Raw genomic sequence first — 25,053 nt, forward strand, 5'->3', positions numbered from 1 at the left:
TTTGTTGAAGGTTTCTCATGGGCTGAGGCCAGAGCTTGTCTGTGAAAATACGATGATGATGGGGACACCATCCCAGTTCCTAGGGAGTTTACCATTGGGTGGGGTGGAGAGGCCAGGACAAAATACAGTGAGTGCTTGGGGGGTGGGTGAGAGGTGGGGGAGAACCAAGGAAGGCTTCCTGGTGGAGGAAGAGGAGCCTACAGCTGATGATGAGTGGTAATTGGCTGGGCAAAGAGATGTGGACAGCCCTGTGAGACACTGGTGAGGGGTGTGAGAGGAGCTGAGCTGGGACCGTGGCTGGAGACAGAGGCTTTGAGAGCAAGTCCCATCAAGAAGGACGACCTTCCCCTGCAGGGTAGTGGGAAACCAGGGAAACCTTTCAAGCAGGGATTTGCAGTCTGAATCTTGACATGTCCCCTCCCACCAGGGAGCAAGCCTTTGCAGAGACCTGCTGTGCTCTCAGGGCTGGAGGGGACCCAGGGAAGCGGTTTGTCAGAGCCAGAGCCCAGTGAAGCAGAAGGCAGAGATCTGTGTGGGACTCAGGGGCAGAGCTGTACCCTGACTCGGTCAGTTGTTCACACAGTGACCCGGGCAAGTCATTTTCACCCTCTAGACCCCATTTCCTGGGTATTAAAAAAAAAAAAAAAAAAAAAAAAGAAGATGGAGCCGGGTGAATCCAAAAGGCTCATTCAGATAAAATATTCTATGCTCCAAACCTAAGATACATTTCCCTGCCCCCAGGAAGCTTATGGTCTGGGGTGTGTGACTGACTGAGGCAGCATGCTCAGTAAAGGCTGGCTGATGCTTAGAAAGCCTCTGATCAGAGTAGGGGATGGAGGGAGGACCCCCAGTCTCCGTGTCCTGGAACACAGATTTTATGTCCGCAGGGAAGGCAGGGGTTACCAAGATGTGCTCGCCGCCTGCTGAAACAGGTTGGTTCTCCATTAACCTCAGTCCTGAGTGGGGTCGGCCTCTCCAGCTTGTGAGCGAGGGACACAACAGGCCACAGCTGCTCTCCCCATGGGACAGTCCTCCAATTCCTGCTTTCAGGACCCTCCTAGTAAAGGGATGACGTGCTATTATTCCAAGCCTATGGGGGCCCTGGGGAAGGATGTCAGCGTGACGCAGGAGACCTGGGTGACATGCGTGCCTGGGTCCGACTGACAAGTTGTACAACCTTGGGGATGTGCCACTTTCTCTCAAGGACTTAGTTTTCTCATATGTGCAATGACAAAGTGACACTTTTTCCAAGTGTTCTGGGCCCCGGGTACTGGTGATGAAGGACGAAAAAGACTAGGTCACGTCACGCAGGCAGCCTTCAATCTGGTGGAGAGGAATATGTGAAAATGCAGTCTTTCCATATAGTGTACTGAATACACTGCTCACAGGATGCCTGGTGGTGGTGGTGGGGGGCACAGGCAAGGGGCCCTCTGTCCAGCTGGGGAGCTGCAGGAAGGCTCCCTGAAGGAGGAGGCTACATTCACACTTGGGTGATTAGTGCAAGTAAGTTGGTAGAAAGAGGCGAGGGGGAAAAGGTACTTTAGACATAGCCAAAGAACAACGAATTATATCAAGTCATCTTGCTTCTGCAGCATAGGCTCTGGCTCCCTACCCCCTTGCTCTCCCCAGTCTGCCTGGCTGGGGACCCCTGTCAGAGGCCTCTGGGGTGGTCTTCTGAGCACCTTCGGCTGGAACGAACTCAGCACGGCCCACACTTGACTTGAAGTCACAAGCTTGTCTTGGGCAGAGTGTTCCAGCAGTCAGCAGGATGTCTTCGCAGGAGCCTCAGAGTCTCAGATCAGAGCCGGCGCAGCCTTGGTCTCTGCCAGGGTTTGCTGGCAGAGACGTCACCCACCCCTCAAGGACTGAACACCCAACTCCATCTGTCCATCTTGGGACTCTTCATTGAGTGGAGACTGGGGGTGAGTAGAGGTGAGGGAAAACAGATAATCTCATCGATGTGCACACGCAAGAATGAACACACGTGCACACAAAGACTGCTGTGCAGGAAAGGGTATGGTCCCATGGGAAAGTCTAAGCGGTGCCTCTGAGCTGGCCAGGCAAGCTTGTGGAAGGACGTTGGAGCAGGGATACTTGAGGTGAGGTCCAAAGGAAGTTGAAGAATGGGGTGGGATAGAGAAGAAATGGGTCAGCATTCCAGACAATGGAAGAGCATGAACAAAGTCCCTGGGGTTTGGAATCCTGTCCATTAAGGCAGTAAAAGAAGGCCAGGTCGCCGCTGTGCAGAGGGAAAGGGAGGGTGACGAGACGTGCTGCTGCGGGTCCTGCAGGTTGCAAGACGGGTTTTGTTCTTTATCTTAAAAAGAATGGGAGCCCATGTCAACAGGGGGCTAATATATCAGATCTGATGCCTCGAGGAGGATGGATGGGGGAGGAGGTGGTGGGAGTTGCGGGGCTGGTCAGGAGGCTGCCACAGGGATCCAGGTGGGAGATCGGTCGCTCGGGTGATGATGAAGGCGCTGAGGCGGTGTCAGTTTTGGAAGTGCGGCAGAATGTATGCAGGTGGCCAGGAGCGGGCCTGTCAAGGACACCTCCTGGTTTCTTCAATGACAGAGCTGTCATCTAGTCCACCCGTCATCTGACTGCACAAGGAGACCGAGGCGCAAAGATGGAGAGGGACGTGGCCACACTGGCAGAGCCCTGGACCCCAGCCTGTGCTTACCCTGTCCTTTACAGTAGAATCGCAGAATCAGAAAGAGGAAGAGCAGGAAGAAGCCTCAGAAGCCAACCAGTCTAATATTTTATAGATACGGAGACTGAGGCCCCAAGGGGAGAAGGCTTTAGAGGCTAAAGGCCACTTAGGGAGTTAATTAATTAACCAACTGAATGGTCTAGGCATATATAAACACGGCTCGGGTGACCCCTAGATAGTGGGACATGTATTTGTTCAGGAGGGACGTAACTTGGCAGAAGTCCCTCCAAATGCTTTCCCAAGCCTCCCTGTGCCTGCTGCTCCCTCTTTCAGCTGGAAGCCTGGGGTTAGGGAATCCAGATGTCCGGGGGCCGCTGAAGCCTGTCGGATTTTCCCACATTGTGGGTTCCCAGTGTTTGGATTCATCAGCTCAGCAGTCATGCTGGAGGGGGTGGTGACAGGGAAGGAAAGCCAGGCTGTTCTTTCAGTGTGTTTCCCAGCATCTGCGTTTAGGGCGAGGGCTGGTTTCCCTGGGTGCCCTGGACGTGCCCCATCTAGCTGGGCAGAGCCCTGCAGCTAAAGCTGCAACTTGCCAGTTGCCGCCTTGGGCCTACACACAGGGTCCTTGCTCTTGAGAATCAAAAGTTGTGCCGGGGTCTGGCAGATGTTACCAAAGACTGCTGCTTCCAGATGTGTTAGTGTGGATGCCAAAATCTTCATTAAAAATATATATTTTTTGTTTTTGGAGAAAAGCAGGCTGAATATTTGAGATTGGGATTGCAATAGAAAGTGTGAGAACATATTTTTTGGCCGCTGAGTATTCATTGTCAGTGTGACCTGGCTTTGCCCTGAGGTCAGTTCTCCACAGCTGTCTGCGTGAGCCTTCAGCAGCGTTCAGGCAGAGGGGACAATGGCACCTGCTCTGTGGAGGCTCAGGTGGCTGGGAAGACCGGTTCACAATCCTACAACCCTGGGGGCGGAGCGGGGGGGCACAAATGTGCCCTGACTTCACTACCTACCTGCGTGATGTTGGTACTCGCCTCTCTGAACATCAGTTGCCCGTTTTCCTAAGTGGAGATGAAGACACCTATTTCCCCGTGTCACTGTGAGCAGAAAATGAGACGCAGATGGAAAGCATTTAGCATATTGTCTGGCAGTGAGAAAGTGCTCAGTAAATTTCAGTTGTTGTTATTTCTCAGGATCCTTAAAATTGACCAAGATGGAGCCAGAAGAACAAAACCTCTCTCTCTGGTGCTGGCCACTCCTAGTTGTCCCTTGGGGTTCACTGCCATGGCAACGGGTCGGTGGAATGGTGAGGAAGCCGATTGATCGGGCAGCTAAGCAGCCAGAACACGGTCTGCCCTGCCGGCGCCACGGCCACAGCCGGCGAGGGCGGCAGCCTGATTAATGGCTGTCCGATCCCCTGGCCTCTGTCTGGCACCCCGGCTTCTCGCTCAGGGAGGGGTAGAGGCTCCCTTGCGGGGATAAGCCAGGCCCCCGGTCAGCGGGCACAGTTACAGGTGCCGCAGAGTCTTAGGACAGCTGAAACGGCACATTGAAGCTACCAGGGACCCTGAAGATTATTCCAGCCTCCCTTCTTGATGACTGAATACAGAACAGACAGGCAATGGATGCCTGCAGGATGCCTGGCATAGTCTGAGGTTCTGTCCCTACGGGTGAAGTTCTACAACAATCCCGTGCCAGAGGTATAATTAGCCCCCAGCAGGGAGGCCGAGAACCGGGTCTAGAGACGTGAAATCTTTCAGTCACAGCACACAGCTGGGATTCGCACCCAAGACTTCTCTGATGTCAGTTTCTATGTTCTTCCTATGTTACTCACTGTTTGTCTGGCTCTTGGGAACATGTCTGGCCTTCATGGTATTTCTAGCTCCTTGAACTGTGCTTCACACGTATTAGGGGTTCAATAAAAATGATTGAGCAAATAACGCCATGGGATAATCTGGGTACCAATTTTTTGTAGCCGTGGTCTTAAACATGGGCCAGGTAAGTGTGTGAGATGAGGGGCCTCTGTCAGACCTTATTATGATGGGAAAGAGAGCCCTAAGGTTCTAAAGATGCTCCCTTGGCATCCCAGCCCCTGCACAACAGACTCTTCTCCCACAAATGCCCTTGGTCCAGCCACGCTACACACACACTTTCCTGCCCCTGTGCCTTGTCTCCTACCTTTCCCTGCCTGGAACACCTCATTTCCATCTTCACTGAGGACTCCACATCCACCTTCAAGTTTCAGATGTACCCTTCTCTGTGTTGTTTCCTTGATGCCTTAAAGGGACTCTGATCTCTTGCTTCTGTAGATTTCTGTACTACCTGCGGGTCTCTTCTGCATGTCCTGATTGCATTCTGCATTGTAATCTGTCTTCTTGGGCCCCCACCATTCCTCCTCGATTAGACTATGAGCTCCTAGTGGCCTCGACCCTGTTTGGTCCAGCCATTGTCTGGGCGTCTAGCGCATTGGCATACACAGCAGTCATAACAAATATGAAATTGAACGGCGCTGACTTGGTGCAGAGCTCCCCATCCTGGGACCCCTGTCACCCCAATACCTTATATTGGGCTGGATGAGTCACGGAGCAGGGCTAGAACTAGGTAGGCCCGGGGAGGGGGGCTCTGTCTGCCTCCCCTCCACCCAAGTGTGGCTGAAAGTGGCCCTCTCCAGGGGCCTCGCTGACCTCAGCTGACCTTCACCAGGGCTGTTTTCTCATTCTCGTAGGTCGGGCTGAGAAAAACAGGAAGAATTGTTAAAACACAGAGCCTCCCGAGCCAGAAAAATTATCCCTGATTCTTTTTACAGACACCCAAAGCTTTGTTTGTGCGTTGTGACAAGAGTGGGCTTTTCCTGCTGTCCTCTAGAAGCCTCGGCTAATCTCCTGGATCTGCCCCAGGCACCAGGCCCAGCCCTTTCATTTCTCTTTCTTTTTTTTCCCCCACATTTAGACTCTCTAGTGTTATCCACAGTTAAGAAATATAGCGTTGGAGAACCCCTCAGCTGTATCTAGACTCTCTTGCGGAGAGATCATCTCATTCCTTGCTTCTCAAAGTATCGTCTGCGTGCCAGCAAAGCTGGAGGCCTGTTAGAAATGCAGCTCCTCGGCCCTTCCAAGCTTATAGCACCTGCCTGTGAGCAAGAGCCCCAGGAACTGTTACACACATTAAAGTCTGAGAAGGGCTGCTCTAACCCACTGTTTTTTTTTAAAAGATAAAAGGTGGCATCTAAACTCCGAAGAGGGAAATTGACTTATGAGTTAGTGGCGAGATTGACTTGGTTTAACAAACATTTGTTGAAAAGCTGTTGCACCTGGGCTCTGGGGATAAAATTTGAAGTGGGGATCCTGGTCTCTGGTCTTGAGTAATTCTTTTGTGTCCCTAACATTGCCTTGCCCACACCAGGGCCTCAGCAAGTGTTTGTTGAATGAATATGTCTATTGACTTCCAGCCCAGGGTTTCTTCCCCTTCACTAGAGCTGCCTTGTAGAATTACCGGCCTCCTTGAATAAATCATAGCACTTTCACACAGAAATAAGCTCTTTAAGGAGAATTCAGAGAGTGGGTTGTATTCCTTGGTTTTCCCAACTCTGGGCAGCAGACTCCCAAGACTCAAATAACTGAGAAAATGTTCATGCAATCAAGAAACCCATATATCACAAGTGACAGAATGGGAGAGTCTGTACCAAACCAACGCACGATTTCCAATTGGTGAAACATCTTCGATGAAGCAACACAGAGTAAATAACAGACTCATGTATCAGTGCCCGCCTCACTTCCCCAATGTCTGAGAGCGTTGTCATCTCTGAGGCTGATCTGTTCTGTCCAGCCCAGAGGTCTTCTGCATGTCCCACCTTGCTCCTGTCCCCTGAGATCTGTTATCTATTGGAATGTCTAGTTCTTCCTTTAGGGGTTTTCTTATTGATTAAACATTTGCTTCGAGTAATATTTAGAAGCCAGCTTTATTTCTCGGGAAGGCTTTACTCCTTCCTCTCCTCTCTGTAAGTCACAGGCTCCACATCGGCCTCTGTGTTCCCTTTGGCTGCTGCAGTATTTCTGGAAGCTCAATATTCTTCCACTTGGGTGGAGTGGGATAGGATTTTAAACTTTTTGTATGGGAGCAGACACATACTTTGCGCCTGCATTGTAAATGACCTTTCCATTGGGAAAAAACATGCCACATTGTACTCTGTAACAATGACATTTTGCAGTAGTAGCTTAGGATGGCAATCCTCTTCAAGAGAGGTAGGAGAATAGGTTGTAATCTTCTTCTCTTTTTTTTTAAAGTATATTTTATTGATTATGTTGTTACAGTAGTCCCAATTTTTTTCTCTTTGCTCCCCTCTGCCCAGTACGCCCTTTCCCTCCACAATCCCACCCCCCTTAGTTCATGTCCATGGGTCATGCATATCAGTTCCTTGGCTTCACCCTTTCCTATATTATTCTTAACTTCCCCCTGTCTATTTTGTACCAACTGATCATGCTTCTTAGTCCCTGCACCATTCCCTCATTTCTCCCCTTTCCCCCTCCCAGCTGATAACCCTCCAAATGATCCCCATACCTATGATTCTGTTTCTATTCTGGTTTGCTTAGTTTGTTTTTGTTTTTTAGATTCAGTTGTTGATAGTTGTGAATTCATTGTCATTTTAATGTTCATAGTTTTGATCTTCTTTTTCTTAAGTAAGTCCCTTTGACATTTCATATAATAATGGCTGGGTGATGATGAGCTCCTTTAGCTTTACCTTGTCTGGGAAGCACTTTATCTGACCTTCCATTCTAAATGATAACTTTGCCGGGTAGTGTAATCTTGGTTGTAAGTCCTTGCTTTTCATCACCTTGAATACTTCTTACCAGTCCCTTCTTGCCTGCAAAGTTTCTTTTGAGAAATCAGCCAATAGTCTTATAGGCACCCCTTTGTAGGTAATGCTCTGCTTTTCTCTTGCTGCTTTTAAGATTCTCTCTTTATCTTGAACCTTTGGCATTTTAATTATGATGTGTCGTGGTGTGGTCCTTTTTGAGTCTAGCTTGTTTGGGACTCTCTGTGCTTCCTGCATTTGTATGTCTATTTCCTTCACCAAATTTGGGGAATTTTCCTTCATTGTTTTTTCACATAAGCTTTCAATTTCTTGCTCTTCCTCTTTTCCTTCTGACACCCCTGTGGTTCAGATGTCAGCATGTTTAAAGTTGTCACAGAGGTTCCTAAGCCTCTGCTTATCTTTTTAAATTCTTGTTTCCTCATTCTGTACTGGTTGACTGTTTTTTTCTTCCTTATGTTCCAAATTATTGACTTGAACCCCAGTTTCCTTCCCTTCACCATTGGTTTTGTGTGGATTTTCCTTTGTTTCATTTAGTATAGCCTTCACTTCTTCCCTTATGCATTTGCCATAGTTAAGCATACCTGTCAAGCCTGTGAGCATCTTTATCACCAGTGTTTTGAACTCTGCATCTGTTAGGTTGACTATCTCCTTATTGCTTAGTTCTTCCACTGGAACCTTGATCTGTTCTCTCTTTTGGGCCATACTTCTCTTCTCCTCATCTTGACAGGGTTCTGTATTTGTTTGCCTCTGTGTCTTAAGTAGAGCTGTTGTATCTGTTATGTTGGAAGGGGCATAGCCTTAGGTATTTGTCAGTACATGGCGACCTGTTTCACCATGTTGTGGCACTTTGTGTGGGGGAGGGGTCTGAGAGGAAACAACGCCGCCCGCTTAGCACTTGCCACCCCCTTCCAGGCACCCTTCCACCTCTGCAAGGGACCAGTGCCCCTCCAGCAGCTGCTCTGGCCGCCATTTCCAGAGTGGGTGGGTCCACGGATGCTCCAGGACCAAAGGGGCCCTCCAAACAAGCAGACTCTGTTGAGAGACTGGCAGTCCCTGCCTCCACCCCAACCCCCACTGGCCTGCACAGTCAGAAGCAATGAGGCTCTACTGTCCCCAGAGCTGGGACCGTGAGCTGCACAGTCTGGTCTGGCACTGGGAGCACTCCTTAGATGTCTGTGACTGTGCTTTCCAGTGGCCTGCCACTGCCATTGCCACCACAGCCACTGCTGACACCACACTGTGTCCTCTATGCCCCATCTCCGCCCCTCCTACCTGTCTGGATGAGTATTTCTTCTTTATATCTTTGTTTGCTGGATTTCCATGCAGCCCGATCCTCTGGAACTTCTGTTTGCCTCCAGTTTTGAGGCAGCTGCACTCCCTCTCAGCTGTGGAGGGAGATACAGTGCGTCCATCCAGGCCTCCATCTTGGCCAGAAGTCCGTAATCTTCTTCTCTTGATTAATATTTATTGTCCATGCCAAATATTTAATAGTCACCTCTTTACAATATTGTGCGCTGGAATTTCCTAATGTGAAGGAAAGTGATATAATTTTCCTGTGGCATTATTCTTGGAAAGGTAAGAAAGGAGAACTGGGGATTTCACCTGCTACTTGAATTGGCCAATTTAATCACTCTAGAACAGTTATATAATTTTTAACAACAAAAAATAGCACTAGCTAATTTTTTTTACTGATTTCTTACTATGTGCCAGACACTATTCTAAGCTAATTAATAAGGATTAAACCCCTAGTACAACACTATGAGATAGGTGGTATCCCCATTGTTTAGCAAAGGGAGTGAGTCAGGGAAATACCAAGTAACTTACCTAGTTAATAGGTAGCAACAATAGGACTTGAACTTGGATGGCATATGCCCACTATATAACTTGTGTTGCTGGTATGTATTTGTCCCCAATAAGTCTTTTCCTCATTGACTAGAGATTCAGTTGTGTATTGTTACATAGCAAATAGCCCCAACATAAAGGCTTAAAATAATAAACTAAGTATATTAAAAATTCAAGAATATATTTGAGCAAATATTGAGTCAAATCAGGCAGTGTCAAAGCAAAATTGGTTAGGAGTGTTCTTCCAATAGGAATTAGGGGCAAAAGTTTAAAGATAAGGCGAAGAAGCAAAGAAAGAAAATTATTTGATTGACCATAGCTTAAGCGATTGGCTTATTCGGAAAAGACAGATTGGCTGTTTGTGATTGGTTGTCTTTAGGTTTTGACTTCTTAACTGTAAGGTATTTACAGGCTTAGGTTTTGGTTTGCTGATGTAGGCTGCTAAGGCGTTAAAGCTACCTCAGTCTAATGACATCCTCGTTTAATTAAACAGGCATCAGCACTGTAGCTAAGCTAAACAGTTCTTTTTTTAAAAACTCAATTTTATTTTTTTAAATTACAATTTAGTCCCCTTATACTCCCTCCCTGCAGCAACCACCACACTGTTGTCCATGTTCCATGGGTCCTCTTTCCTTTTTGCTCCATCCCTCGACCCTCGAACCCCTGCCTGCCCCACTCCGATCCCCTCCGCCTCAGCTTCCTCCTGCTCTCCATCTGTGAATCTAGATGGTTCTTTTATTACTGCTGCTTGGAATCTCCCACGGGGCTGTGGTCAGAGGGTGGCTGGGGCTGGAATGTTCAAGACAGATACACTAATGTGTCTGGTGCCTGGAGGGGATGGCTGGAAAGCTGGGCTCAGCTGGCACGAATGTCTGAGCCTCTCTTCGCCCCATGTGGTTTCCTGACTCTCCATTTGTCTCCATGGATCAGATTTAATCCAGGGACGCTCAGGGCTCCTGAGAGCAGGAACACAGAGGCTGCCAGGCCCTACTAAGGATTAGTTCTGGAAATGCTACCTTCCTTTGGTTAAATTCAGTCCAGATTTAGTGTGGGAGTGGACTACTCAGGGGCATCAATTTTGGAGGCATGGTTTACTTGGTCCCCTATATGGACACTAGCTGTCATAGCTGGCCACATGACCTATATGGTAGATGATAGCTGTTTAGTGACACTGGGTCTGGAGTGAATTAAAACCCTGGTTTTGTCACATTTCATCTGCGTGATGTTAGATAAGTTCCTTAATCATCTCTCAGGTTCTAGTTTTTTGCCTGTGAAAGAGAGAAGCCAGTCACTATCATTAATCGAATATCATTCTGTGCCAGGCATTGTTCTAAGCACTTTATATATGTGAAATCATTTGATTTTCTCAGATACCTTATGAAGTGGCTACGATTGTCCTTTCAATTTCACAGTCAGAGAAATTCAGACACAATGAGTTGACATCCCCTGCCCACGGTCACATGGTTGGCAAATGGCAGCACTGGGATTTGAACCCAGGCACTGTGGCTTCCCCATTCATGTTCTTCATTATGCTTTGCATTTTTTTCTCTCTCTTTTAAAAATTTACTGACAGTTTTGAGAGAGAGAGAGAGAGAGAAAGGTGGAGAGAGAGAGAGAGAGAAAGGTGGAGAGAGAGAGAGAGAGAGACATTGATCGGCAGTTCCACCCATTGATGTATTCATTGGTTCCTTCTTCTTTTTTTTTTTTTTTGTAGGAAAGGCCTTTTAAGTGAGTATAACTCTTGTTCCACACTTAGTTCTTTATATTTGGCTCATACTGAGTCCTCTGTCTGGGACAGAACTCGGTTCCTTCTTGTATATACCCTGACTGGAAGATTGACTGGAAGATTGAACCTGCAACCTTGGCACATCGGGATGACGCTCTAACCAACTGAGCTACCTGGCGAGGGCGGCATTTCTCAATAGTAGCTGTGTCCTAGGGTGACATGTAAAAGCCCTTTTACATGTCATTGTGTGGTTAGGAATGGTCCTAGTATTAGCATCATCCAGAGAGGCCCAGCTTTTCACCAGTCTTTCATTACTTGGCTAAGAAGAGTACAAGCTGTTTGTTCCCATTTGAAAAAACATGATTCTAAGTAATATTCTCACTTTAAACATATTTGGGTCCATCTCAAATATAATTGGTTTCCTGGATTTTCGTCTTTGTTCACAGCTGAGGGAGTTGTACACGTTCCTTCTAGGAAACCACTTTAGGTCTAGCACATATATCAGTGTGGAGCCCAATCTCTCTGTACTTTGAAAATGCTGCTGATTCTTTAGGCTTTAACTCCTGTTCCCGAAGCTCCATTGCTTGGTTTAAGATCCACTGGGACTTTCGGAGGGATACAGGGAATTTCAACCAATGCTTTATGTTTGGACTTTCCTACCCTTGTCTCTGGGTGTTTAGATTTGGGCTGTTTCCTGTCATTATGAATCTGTTAGTTTATCTGCTTCCTCCCTCACCCTTCCAACTTACTCATCAGGGTTTTGTGACTTACTGACTCTTGGCTGTCTGTTGGTACTTTTTTTTTTTTTTTTTTTTTTAATACACAGAACTAAGAAGACCTTTCTGCTATTTGTGTCTTGCTGAGCGTAGCTATAAAGTTAAAAAGAAATTAGATGTTTTTTTTTTTAATTCCTGTTTTGTTCTCCCTGTAGTTAATGTATCAGCAAATCCTATTGGCTTTGCCTCTAAAACATATCCTCAGTTTGTCTCCTGATCCACTGCCAACAATGGTACCGCCTTAGAACATCTTTCAATGGGACCTATGCAGAGACCCCTTCCTGGTGTCCCAGCTTGCATTCTTTCCCACCTATTGAACATATACATACATACATATATATGAATATATACATATATATACATGCACACACATAAATACATGTCAGGAAAAAGTCCAGCTATTGTTCATATAATGAGAATGGTTTGCCTGACATTGATGTACCTGGCAGCCAAGGAGAATGGACTGGAATGCACATGCGTGAACAATGATGACTTCACTGTACTAGTCAGTGGGGGTGGTAGTAGATGCCAGTGAGTGAGCATGTGTACTGTGTGGTCGTCACATTCAAAATGACTGACCGAGTAGAGCAATGAATCTGCATCACATTTTTCATTATGCTTGAATATTCCCCCACGGAAACTATTTGGATGACTCAGAAGGCCACAGCTATGGGCAACTGGTGATTGGCAGCTTCATCACAACAATGTGCCTGCTCATGCATCATGTCTTGTACAGAGTTTTCTGATGAAACATTAAATCATCCTAGTTACTGAGCCTCCCTACAGCCTAGGTTTGGTGCCCTGCGACTTATGGATTTTCCCAAGACTAAAATCACCTTTGAAAGGGAAGAGATTTCAGATTGTTGATGGAATTCAGGGAAATATGAAAAGGAAGCTAATGGCAACTGGGAGAACTGTGTGAGGTCCCAAGGTGCCTACTTTGAAGGGGACTGAGGTGTCCTTTGTACAATGTTTCTTGTGCCTTGTATCTTCTTCAATAATTGTGTCTATTTTTCATGTTACATGGCTGGATACCTTCTGGACAGACCACACACACACACACACACAATGTATATATTTTTGAAACACATTACTATCTGGAATTATTCATTATTCTTGTTTATTCTGACCTACCTTCATTCTCCTCATCTCCACTCCTACCCCCATTTACAAAGTAGGCACCAAGGGGTTGGGACTTCATCTCAGTGATTGCCATATGCCCAACACCGGAAACATGTGCCCAGCACATGGAGTTCTGTGATCAATATTTTTGAATGAATGAAGGCATAAACTGTTCCTTTATATGGGAATATAATTCTTGACCAGCTAAGATTCTGGTACTAACCATTTCCAGAGCTTTGTCTTTTAATTTACATACATAAGGATCTCTTTTGAATACTGGCTGAGCTATAGGAGTAGAAGCCTCAGAGTTGTAAAAATCAGCCACATTATAATGTATTTTGTAGCACTTCATGCTGTGTATTCCTGAAGGGTTCCATGAGCTAAGTGTGAAGCGGGGGGTGGGGTCGGGTGGGGATCCCACTTAGTAATATGTTTTTCACAGCTCTCTCATAGTGGTCTTAGGATTTCTGCCCTTCATGGTGAGTAGGTTGGGGATAATGACTCACGGTGACATGATATAGCCAACATTTTCTCCTCAGATAACCTCTTAACCACTTTGCACGGGCAATAACACTTCGCATTAATTCCTCTTACTTCTCCAACGGCAGTAGTGATTTATGGTGAACATTCTGAATTCTGAGTGCTGTAGGTAACATTTTTTCCTCAGCTTCCTTACCTTTCATCCCAATGACCATTTTCAATGAGGAGGTTCATCTCCTTCATGAAGTTCATGTTGCGTGATTGTTTGTGTGCTTCAAACATTTTGGTCTCATCCCAAATTGATCCAACTTAGGTTTCTAATGTTTGAAAGCGGCTTGAAAGTAGAAATGGAAAGGAGTGAGAAAGCAAAACATTTGGGGCATTAAAAGAATTGGAAAGGCTATTTCTAGACCTAAATGATAAGAGATAAAATTGGAAAAGCTGACTGTTTCTAGACCTTCATGATAAATAAAACTGAAAAAGGCTTTGAGCAACAAGATCAACTAAAATTTTTTTCAGTTAAAGTAACTTAGCCAAGTGGAAACAAATAAGAATAAGAATGTGGCCTTCTTATCTCCTGTTTCAGATAATTGCAAGGTTGCCATTAAGAGAAAAGGCACCAGGGAAGAGAAGGCAGGGGATAAAGCTCGACTTGAAAACATTTTTTAGAAAGAACTTCGTGTGTGCACTGAGACATGAAACTTAATGGAAGAAAATTGAATTAAAAGTCTACCCAGTTTTTAAGGGAGGTGAATTGCTAAGAAAACATGAACCTGAATTCAAAAAGCTCTTGACCATTGAGACCTAATACAAATTTCAGGCCGGCATACTTGCACCAGCAGGAGTCTGGCTGAAGAAGATGAGCAACCCCCAAAGAGTGCATGCTCCCCAATACCCACATTAGATGTAGCCATGGTGGATAACGGAAAAGGGAGATCCTCTAAGAGAGAAGTATCAGAGGTGACAGAGAAGGACTAACGAAGTTCTCACCGGAAAGCAGAACCAGGAACCAGGGTCTAATAAAGCAGTGATTTTTAACTGGTGTGCCCCAACCCACTGCTGTGCAAGCCCTGCTCCTTTGCCTTCTCGGTACATATAGTCTACTTCCCTGAAGTTAAATAGAGCCATGGGACTGAGTTCTGGCTTGAATTGATGTGCGATATTTCTGTTCTAGAGTAGGCCTTCAAAAATCTCCCTTGAGGTCCTCCACATTACAGAAGATCCCCTGCAGGGCTCTGTGGCCTCAGGGACGGCAAGAACATTAGATGGAAGAAACCTGAGTCCTTGTATAACCTTGTGGAGAAGAACCTTTGACATGCATTAAAAAGTGACATGAACAGGAAATTAGCCTTTATTATTTGAAATAGTCCAATAAACCTTTATTTGGTTGAGATTTTGGGATCACTTGTTGTCACGATTAGCTTACCTTGACCAAGGCAGTAATCAAAGCCATACACAATGAAACATGTTGATTTTACCTACCATCTTTCAATTTTTTTTTTTTTTACCAAGTAATTGCAGAGAAACTCTGTGGCTAAGAGCTTACTTCTGATTGAGACTGAAGTTTCTTTACTGTCTCATATTGTTCTTAGTCCCTGAAGTCGGTTAATATTATTAAGTGTTTAACCCATATCAACCAGTTACTAGCTGTGTAACTTTGGACACATATTAATTTGTTTGAGCCTCAGTTACCTAATCTGTAAATGGGTATAATAGTACTTATCTGGGGTTATTGTGGGAGTTAAGTAAATTACTCCATATCTAGTGCTTAGAACAACATCTGACACATAATATGTATTCAGTAAGTGTTAGCATGATCATCGCCATCATCATCGGTTGCTAGATTTATGTCTGGCAGTAGGGACAGCATGCACTGCCTAAAATATACAGCTTCTGGGATTCGGTGAGAAGTACTTCATTAAGTACTTAATTTGAAGAGAAAGGCTTTGCTTCCCTCCAATCGACTTCAGCAAACACTGGGCATAGTTGGGTATGTTCTTTGTCTTCCCATCTGAGTGTTCTGAGTCAGTACCTGTGTTTCCTTTAGTGGCTTTACTCTGTGAGTGCGGTATTGGTCTGTACCCCTGTGGTGGTAGAAATAGGAGAAGGTGAATTTATGTATTGGTGGGAGGAACCACTTCCTGCTTAGCGCCACTTCCTCTTTAGCGTACCAGGATAAGATGTCTTTCATTGCACATATAGAAGCACACTTTCCTCCTCCCTTTTCTGTCTCTGTTCCCAGGGTACTCTGCCCTGCCACCTCAGTTCTAGTGGTGTGTAGGCAGCACTTGGCAAGACCCAGGAGGTTTAGATTTCCTTCCCTTCTGTTTTAACCTATGAGAACAGAGACTGAAACTATACCAACGATGGCCTCCTCCATCCTCTACACCATCCATATAGATGCCTGGTTTACCTGGCTGCCAGAGTTAGCGTCCTTTTGCTAGTGTGGGCCACCTCCCTGGCATGCACTCAGTGATGCCAACTAGGCAGGCACACCCACTTGCCTTGGCATGTTTTATAGATGACCCAAGCTGCAAACATCAACATGTATAAGACATATGCTCTTTCCTTTGTATAATTTTAGGCACCAAAATATGCCTACACATAGGGGTGTGTGCATACAAACTCACACGTATTCCTTTTTGCCTGGTAGAAATATGCTTCTGTGATGTTCCTTCTACTCCCACGCAGGCCCCTCCATGGCTGGCACATCTCCTAATTATTCCCACTGACTCCCCCCGCCTCCCATAGACCTTTTGTGTGTATATTTTGGCACACATTCCCTTGATTCCTCCTAGTTCCTTTTTTTCTTTCTTTCCCCATCTCTCTCCTCTTCCTCCCCTTCACAACTCTTTAGAAAATTTGTTAAACTATACACTTTATTATTAATGTACATTTATGAAAAATTCTTCCCAGTTACAAAAGTGCATGGTTATAAAATCATTTCCATACAAAGGTTGGCATCTTCCCTTTCCCCACCCCTCCCTAACCCACCCAATCCAGACATCAGCATTCCTCAGAGTTCTGTGGCTCCAGATCTCTCCACCTAGTGCTTCCTTCACTTCCCTTTTGCCTCCTTCTTGGGTGGGGAGAGCAGACAAGTTTCTCTAGCTTTGGGAGGAATGGACAAAGGTGTTTCCTTATACTCTTCTAGAAGAAGAAAGGATTATAGAACAGTATAACCAAAACAGCAATAGGGAAAATAGGGGTTGCAGCTCTTTCCTGATGGTTGAAGAGAAATACCTGTTCAGTCTGTTCAAATTCCATGCACCAACCTCCTTGGAAGGAGCCGTCAGACTCTACAGCAACTCGGGGGACCTATTTCTGCAGGATTCCCTGGGAATCTCTATAGGAATGGAGAAGCATTCTTATAGAGACACATTGTCTGAGGGTGACCAGAAGTAACTAGTTCAGTGTGGTGTGGTGCAGATGTGGGGTCTTTTCCAAAGAAAAATTTTCTTGGCCTAGACCTTGACCATCACAGCACTGTTGACCAACCAAACTTTGGTATCCTCAGGCCCAGCATGAAGAAAGCTTCTGTGATGAGGACAAATTCCTAAGGGGTAGAGGGGAAAGGAGGGAAGTGGTCAGGCTGTGTCATTAGTCTGCCTCAACCAGATCTCCTTCTCTTTTTATATTCTGTGAACAGCTCCTCTACCCTAACCCTAATGGGATTCCATCTTAGTGTATCAAGCAATGCCATAGAGATGGCTGAATAGACTGTGTCGGAGAACTGAACTCAAGGTCCAGAGAGATTGGCCCCAATGTAGACACCTAACATACACAAAACCTCATGAACAGACACATGGAGTCAATGAAACCCCAACACTTACATGTTAACTAGTCTGGAAAAAACAATGACGCCTTGGGAGATCACCATCGTGGGTTCCTGGTTAGTAGCTTTGTGGGAACAGGTTCAACCAGGACTGCCAGATTTCCTCTAGAAGTGTGCCTCTGGATGCTTGCTTCTGATAGGCTGCAGAAGATACTGGTGATGGGAGGTGGGGGAGAAATGGAAATCCTTGCAGTAGGGAAGTTTCCTCATCGTGCTTTAGTTAACTGGGGACCTTCTGGCAGCTGGAGAAGCATCTGTTCTTTAAAAGTCATGTATCCTACTCAGAAAGGTTTGCCATTAATGGGGACTAAATAATCTCATTAGAAAGGTCATTTGATCTCAAGGGGCATTTGGTGTCTTGTCTGGTTCTAATTCTATGAAAAAAAGAGTGCATATCTTAAAATATATTAACTATAGTTCAGCAAACAAGAATGTCTAGGAGATTATCATAGATGTTTACAGTTTTCTTCTATGGGAGGCTTAACTATTTGTGTCAGGACTATGATTGCTACAAGTTCCTCCCCAAATACGTTAGGCTGTCTGATTGACTGGTGGAGAGCAGCCTTAGTCCACCTCGACATAGCAGAAGAAATCAGGGGGCACGGTTCTGCTCCAGATGTCACAAGAGCAGGGCTCTGGCCCAGATGTTGTAAGCAAGATTCAGGGGACACAAAGTTCAAGTACCCCGGGTCTAGCCAAGTTCCTGGGCACACTTTTGGTTGACTTTTGACTGTCCTTTACTTAGCTGATCTATCAGATGTTCATGGCTGCTGAGTCCCAGGGCCCCACACCCAGCCTCCTAGACATTATCTTCCATAGGCATCTGGGACAGCACTGAAAAGAGCTGAGGTGGAGTTGAGTCCCAACCCTGCCATTTAGGCAAGTCACACCCACTCTTGAGTTCGTATTTTTTTTAATCTGTAAAATAGGAGTAATGATGTTTGGTTTGCCTGCCACACAGAGCTGTGAAGAGTCAAGGAGAATGATGTGGAAGCACTTCATGAACAAGTGTAGGGAAGGTAATGGTGAAGCTCGTGACACCAACAGTGAAGATGACAACAACGATGAGAATTGTGCTTTGCACAGGAAGTCACTTGATGTTTGACTGATAGATTAGACACAGTTTCCTTGAGTGGAGCTACCGATCACCTTCCTTCTAGAGTGTATCTGGATAACCCTGGGTAAGAGACTCAGCTCTCTATGAGAAATTCATCTATAAAATGGTAATAATAAAAACCACCAGGCAGTGTTGCTGTTAGAACTGAAATAAATAAGTCAATAGATGTAAAAGTGCCAAAAAAGAGTGCCTGGCTCTTATTAGGAACTTCCTAAGCACTACTTGACTTTGAATTTGCTTGAATGGAATAGTTGAAAGAGCACAGACTTATTTTGCTCGAAAGTATCACATGACCTTGACCTCTCTGGGCCTCACTCACCCATCATGGGCTTCACTTGCCCATCTGTAAAATGGGAACCACAATGCTTACCTCAAAAGACTCTTACATGTATTAAATGAAATTGTCTGTGGAGAGAGTTTATCACAGTGCCCGACACTGGCAAGTGCTTGGTAATTAATAACTCCCTCACCCTTATGCTTAAAGTGAGTGAGTTGCTTAGAAGAAAGAGCAAATTCTCCTATTATCACAAATGTGGTGGCCTTCTCTTCCTTTAGTCCTATACGGTCATGCTACAGGGATGCAGCCCAAGCATACTTTCCTGGTGACATTCCTTGGCATGAACACCGTGGCGAGAATAGTCACAAGATTAGGAATCCCAGGACTCTTGGTGCCCCATTCCTGGGCCCTTTGCTTCTTCTGAAGCTAAAGCTGGAGTGGGAGGCAGAAGACAGGGTTGGGAGAAAAGTCACTGAAGGTGTCCTTCCTCGGCTTGCTACCTGGACCTCATCAGCTATCTATAGCTGGTGATCTAGTGTGGGGGGCAATCACGGGGAGGTGGTCTCACCTGCTAGCTGCTGATCGGAGGTGGCCAAGGGGGCTGGCGTGGGGGCATTCTCACCCTTTTGAGGCAATGGTGGGAAGCCCCAAACGCTGACAGATTGAATATCAGAGGGAAAGTTTTGGTCCTGTGCCACTCTCCTTTTGTACCCTGAGGTCACGGGGATTGTTCATCACAGTTCTCAAGAGACTACACATATTCTGGCCTCAGTCATTCATGCATGCCCACCTTTCTCGGTCAGCTTGACAAAACAGACAGTTTTTGATGACCCACTTCATGAATCACTTCCATTCTTGTTCTTCTCTTGGACTTTCCAAGGCATAGCTGATGACCCCTCCTCTGGGCTTCCATTGCCATATAGTCGGAATGCCACCAAGCATCTTCAAGGGAATCGTGTTTGAATCTCTTTCCTCTCTTGAAGGGAAGTGCCTTGAGGGCAGGGACACAGTGGATTCATCTAACGCTGCCTGTTCCTATCACAGTGCTTGGCCCACGGTAGAAGCTTGCTCAGAAGTAGTTTCTCGACATTGCTTGAGCCATGACCGAGGTGGCCAGGGCACCATGGGGTCAGAGCGGGCAGCCACGGAGGGTGTCTGGTGGTCAATGGCAGTGGTTGGTGGTTGGTAGCATGGAGGGATGCCAGGTACCCATATCAAATCCCATGTCAAATTTCTTCCTCTTCGCTGGCTTTGCTCCAACGGTGGCAGCAGTTGGCTGTGATGCCCAGGAGGAAGTTAGTGGCCACAGATGCAATGGAGACCACGAAGCCCACGAATGCGATGAAGAGATAGTCATCCAGGGTCAGGGTCAGGTGGCAGGCCTTGAAGCTCTCCTCAGTGAGGGAGAAGAGTGGGGCACCCTCAACTTCAGGGGGGCCCCGGCATTCAGCCAGCTGAGAATCTGCAACACAGAATCCAGGGAGGGTGAGGTGTCTTGGGGAGACAGAATGGAATGGAGAGCCCCTATCCAACCCAGGAGAAGCTGAGTTTCTTTTGTGCCAATATTTTTACTTACCTTCTTTAGTCCTTTCAATAGCCCTCAAGGCAAATATTTTTATACCTATTTTTATGGACATGAAGAACACTGCTAGGAGAATTTAATAACTTGCCAAAGCTCAATAATCACTACTAATGGTAGAACTGGGGCTTTCAAGGGCTATCATTATTTCTTACAACATCCTTCCACCTGGTCTCTGGGCTTCTGCTCTTAAACCATCTCAACACAGTTGGCTGAGGGATCCATTCGAACCTGAAGTCCTGTCATGTCACTTTGCTTATCTTCCCACAAAATGAAAGCCAACGTCCTCACCAGGTGGTGCAAGGATTTCTTTCCATCTCTTTCACTCTGCTCCTTGCTTACTCTGTTCCATCCACTCATCCCTCCTGATCATTTTTCCATAATCTCCTGAGCATGGTCTCCTTTTGGGGTAGGGAGGGGCTGCTTTTGCACTTGTCCCTTGGTGAGGATGCTTCTCTTCTGGATCTCTGCACACCTTGGTCCCTCACTGCCTTTGGGACTTTGCTCAAATATCACCTTATTAGTTGTCCTTCTCTTATGATTCTGAATAAAATAGTATCTGACACTTAATCTTTCTCTAAGCGTTTCCTATCTTACCTACTCTGCTTAATTTTTCTCCGTAGTATTTATCACTGTGACAGTTCATTTATTATCTATTTCCCCACCTTGAATATAAGCATTTCCCATAGTATCTTTAGCATCAGAACTGTGTCCTGTCCATGTAAATTCTCAATGAATCTTTGTTAAATGAATATGTGAATAAATAACTCTGTCCAGCTTAAAAGCATTGGGTCTTTCTACTACGCCATGTGGCGTTTTCAGATACACAATGTGTAGGGTTAAGAGTATGGGCTCTAAAGCTATTGACCCGAGTTCAAATCCCCTCTCTATCTTTCCCTAGTTGTGTAATTGAGGGTAAATCATTTAACCCCTTTGTGTCTTGGCTTTTTCTTTTGAAAAATGAGGATAATAATAGTATTTACTTTGTAGGTTTGTAGCGAAGTGTCAATGAGTTAACATACATAAATAATATTTTCTTGGTATACAGTAAGTACTGTGTAAGTGTGTGATTTTATTATTATCCCATTTTGGCCTCTCTGGACAGGTCAGAGAGGGTCATATTCTGCATACAAACTTCTGTAGGAGGGGGTTTCCCTCTCAGTGGGTTACTGTTCTCTCCATCATTGATGGTCCCATCTCATCCTTTCAGGGTCACGTGCACAAATGTTGATGACAGATAATGGTTCCATTGTATTCTGCCTTGGGACCAAGAGTGGCATGTAGGTAGCAGTTCTGTGATTCCTTTGTTCAGATTAATCAAGCTCTCACCTTGGGCAAGTCTTTTTTTTCCCCCTTGCTGGCTTTCAGGAAGAAAGGGGACATATAAGAAGGGACTAATCTAACCTAATTGTCTAGGTGAGTTAATGTGAAGGAGTTTTCTACATTATATGGTACAAAATGCTTTCTACTCATTTTTCAGAGGGCAAGGAATAAAATGATGGATTTGATTGACCCTTTTGAGAAATGAATGAGTGTCATTCTCCTTAGAAATAGGGAGTCAGATTCAGAAAAAGATGGCATCCTGTCCCCAATCCAGGTTGATGGGTCCCTGTAGGCTGTATGCTTAGTATTCCAGACCTTGCCTGGGACAAGATTATATCTGGAGTTGACTATCAAGAGGCTCTTTCTTACCTTTGGACTGAAAGATGCTGAACTCCCAAGTGTACTGTGTATGTGCCTGGGGTGCTGATGAGGAAATATAAAGCTGGGGAGTGTGGGGACACCAAGGGCAATGGTGTGGACCAGCCAGGGGAGGCTCTGAGGGCATGTGGCAGGACCCCACCGGAGGATGGGTTGGGAACCTGTGGGCTGACAAAACTCTCTGGTAAGTCAAGGGATCAGTGTTGAAGTTAAGCTATACCCCAAGGGCACCCTTACGTTTCTCTGTGTTGGGATTTGTCCAAAAATTGTGGATAGTAGTGGGAATCCCTTGAAATAGGGAGAAGAGGCAGGAAAAGGCAAAGGGAAGAAGATCTCCTAATTCCACCTACACTGACAAGTTCTTCACCCCCCAGAGGAACTATCCTGGAGTGTGGTGTGATACTAAGTGTGTTCTGTGGCGGGGGGTGGGGGGGGGTGGGGGGCAGGAACCTGGGTTTCTAGCTATGGCATACGTGACTTCTCACCATTGGTTTATGGATGGTCACTTTCCCTGTCTGGAGCTTGGGTCCTTCATCTGTACTGACATGAAGCTGTAGTGATGTAGTGATGTGATCTTGGATCCCTTTCTTACTTGCTGAGAGTTTGAGCTTCTTCTGAAGGGCAGCAGGGACATGAGAGACTCCAGAGAAGGAGGAGACCAGGTGTGGTGGAAGCTTAGTGCCCCAGAGCAGCCCTTCTGTCCCTCATGCAGAGGAGGCAGAGGAGGAGATGCAGCCTCCCAAGGTTGAGCAGGTGGGGAGATCGCTGCAGGCAGCCTCCCCCTCCTGCCCTCTAGCATCATCCCATCTCAGTCCCCAGTTATTTTGGTCCTAGAGAACATCCTCCCACAGCTCTGTGGAAACATGGGATTCGTGACCCACAGCACCCCCCCAAGTTATTTTGTTCCTGGGCTTCTCACTCAGTCCTCCTCTCCCTCCTACCTTTTCATTATCACATCTGAGCATACGCTGGGCCCAGGCTCTGGGAAAGCCCCTGGGAGAGTGCCCTCAGCTATTGCTGCCATCCTCCTGCTCAGTGGCAATGCTCAGTGCAGCTACACAGGAGAGCTGGTGACGGGGGCCACCGCTGGACAGGACTGAGCACCACCAGTGGGGGAGGCCAAGACCTCGTGATCAGGCTCCTTCAGTACCTAATGTACCCCCAGTCCGGCTCGGCTGGTTAGATGGTCACATCCCAGTTTCTCCTCTCAGCTCTTCATCCCGTGCTCAGCCCTGACAGAACACTGCAGAGGCCCTTGGGCCAGCCCAGAACTCAGGCCCCGATTTTCCCTATCAGCCTAGAGCCTGACTCTTCAGGATACAGCCAGGGGGCAGCCAGGCTGCGTGGGTTCGATTCCTGACTTCAACACGTAGCAGTGCTGTGGCTTTGGGCAAGTTACTGAACCTCCCTGTGCCTTGATTTCCCCCTGTGTAGAGCAGGGAGAGCTCATTAGGGATCATGCGAGGATGAGATGAGCTAGAACACGTAATATGCTTAGAATAGATGATGATAGTAAGTACAAAAGGAAATAGCGTTAGCCATTTCTATTTCCGTGAGAGTTTTGCCAGCACTCAGAACACTTAAGACGCAGTCTGGTAGACTAGATAGAACAGGGCTTTGAAATCATATCCACTTGGGTTTTATCCATGGCTCTGCCCGTTTCTAAATGAGTGATTCTAGGCTACTCTTTTCATGGTTCTAAATCTCAGTGTCTTCACCTGCAAAATGGGGATAATGAAAATGGGTGACCAATGAGATCATACATACCAAGTTCTTGGGCCACTGTGAAAGCCCAATAGACACTGCCTATTCTTAGCTCTTCTTACTTGTTTACTGTCTGTCTGCCTCATTAGGTCATAAGTGCCACAGAGGCAAGGGTGGTGCCTGCTTCCTTAATGAATGGGTCCCCAGTGCCCAGCACGGCAAGGCGAGGACTGACAAGTACTTGTGGAGTGAAAAAGCTGAGTGCAGAGAGCTGAGCACAGATCACGGCCCTGAGTAGGCACCCAAGGTCTCGACACCTCCCCCCTCATCTTTGGAGCCTTTGCTGAGGCCAGCACCCCCACCCCGGCCCCCCAGCCCTGCCCGCTCCCTTACCCGACGTGCAGCGCTGGATCCGGTTCCGTAGCCACTTCAGCAGAGGCTCCATGGTGCAGCCGCAAACCCAGGGGTTGCCGCCGATCTGCAGGGTCACCAGCCCCGGCAGGCCCTCCAGGGCCTCGAGGCTGAGGAAGGCCAAGCCCCCGTAGCTGAGGTCCAGGTCTCGGAGCTGCAGAAGCCCCTGGAAGGCCTGTGGGTGCACCCTGTGCAGCCACGGGTTGTGGCTCAGGTCGATGTGCACCAGGCCGTGGGCTTCCTGGAACATGTCGGCCGGCACGTGGCTGAGGTTGTTGTAGCTCAGATCCAAGTGTGCCAAGCGCTTGGCATGGAGGAAGAGGCCCCGGGGCAGCCCGATCAAGGAGTTGTTGCGCAAATCCAGCACCCGGAGCTCCATGTAGCACGTGAGGTAGCCGGGCGGCACGGCGGTGATGCGGTTGTGGGCCAGGCTGAGGTTGCGCGTGTCCATGGGCAGGTCTGGGGGCACGGAGAATAGCCGTTGGCTGCTGCAATCTACCACCTGGTTATGGCACGTGCAAAGGACGGGGCAGCTGGCGCAGGCTCCCGAGTGCATCACCCCTGCTGCCAAGAGGAGGGAGACCAGCAGCAAGGCTGGGTGGGAGGGCCCCGGCCAGGGCAGCTGGGACCAGGTGTCGCCCATCTTAGGCCATTGGCAAGGGCAGTGCTGAAGGGAGCCCATCAGGTCTGGGGCTGTGTCCTTGGAATCAAGAGTCAGTGGCACAAGAAGGCAGCTACATGGGGACCTAGAGTCCTGGAGGGTGGGGTTTCTGAGCACGTGGTGTCATGGCTCAAGTCTTTCATAGGAGCCTCTCTAGGCTAGAGGGCTCCCTAGGTGAGAGCCACAGGAAGCCGCCTTTGGAGCCTGGGTTTAATCAACCTGTTTGAGGTCCCCCAGAGTCTGCAAAGATGATCAGAACTTGAGAAAGGAAGGAGGCAAGGATGGGGCTGCATGAGCTGCCAGCAGGTTGTAGAAGGGTCTCTGCAGGTCTTTTGTACTCCTCGCACCCA

At 47.0% G+C, this 25,053-nt stretch overlaps 1 protein-coding gene across 1 annotated transcript; it reads right to left on the bottom strand.

The window, feature by feature from the left end:
* Positions 1 to 16,334: 16,334 nt before the first annotated feature.
* On the bottom strand, positions 16,335 to 24,826 carry LRRC55 (leucine rich repeat containing 55). Its single transcript, XM_090267526.1, has 2 exons — positions 24,025 to 24,826; positions 16,335 to 20,109 (listed from the first exon to the last, which is right to left on the bottom strand). The coding sequence occupies exons 1-2, from the start codon at positions 24,722 to 24,724 to the stop codon at positions 19,874 to 19,876; spliced, it is 936 nt and encodes a 311-aa protein (XP_090123652.1). The 5' UTR covers positions 24,725 to 24,826; the 3' UTR covers positions 16,335 to 19,873.
* Between the last annotated feature and the right edge of the window lie 227 nt (positions 24,827 to 25,053).

This window comes from Furipterus horrens, unplaced genomic scaffold (genome assembly GCF_987537825.1).
Source record: "Furipterus horrens unplaced genomic scaffold, mFurHor1.1.pri manual_scaffold_2, whole genome shotgun sequence".
Taxonomy (NCBI): domain Eukaryota; kingdom Metazoa; phylum Chordata; class Mammalia; order Chiroptera; family Furipteridae; genus Furipterus; species Furipterus horrens.

Bases quoted from the DNA above. Each gene is read 5' to 3' on its own strand.
- LRRC55 (XM_090267526.1), bottom strand. From the start codon at position 24,724: ATGGGCTCCCTTCAGCACTGCCCTTGCCAATGGCCTAAGATGGGCGAC. The intron at 20,110-24,024 runs GTAAGGGAGCGG...TCTGTGTTGCAG, and splicing joins GATCCAGCGCTGCACGTCGG to ATTCTCAGCTGGCTGAATGC.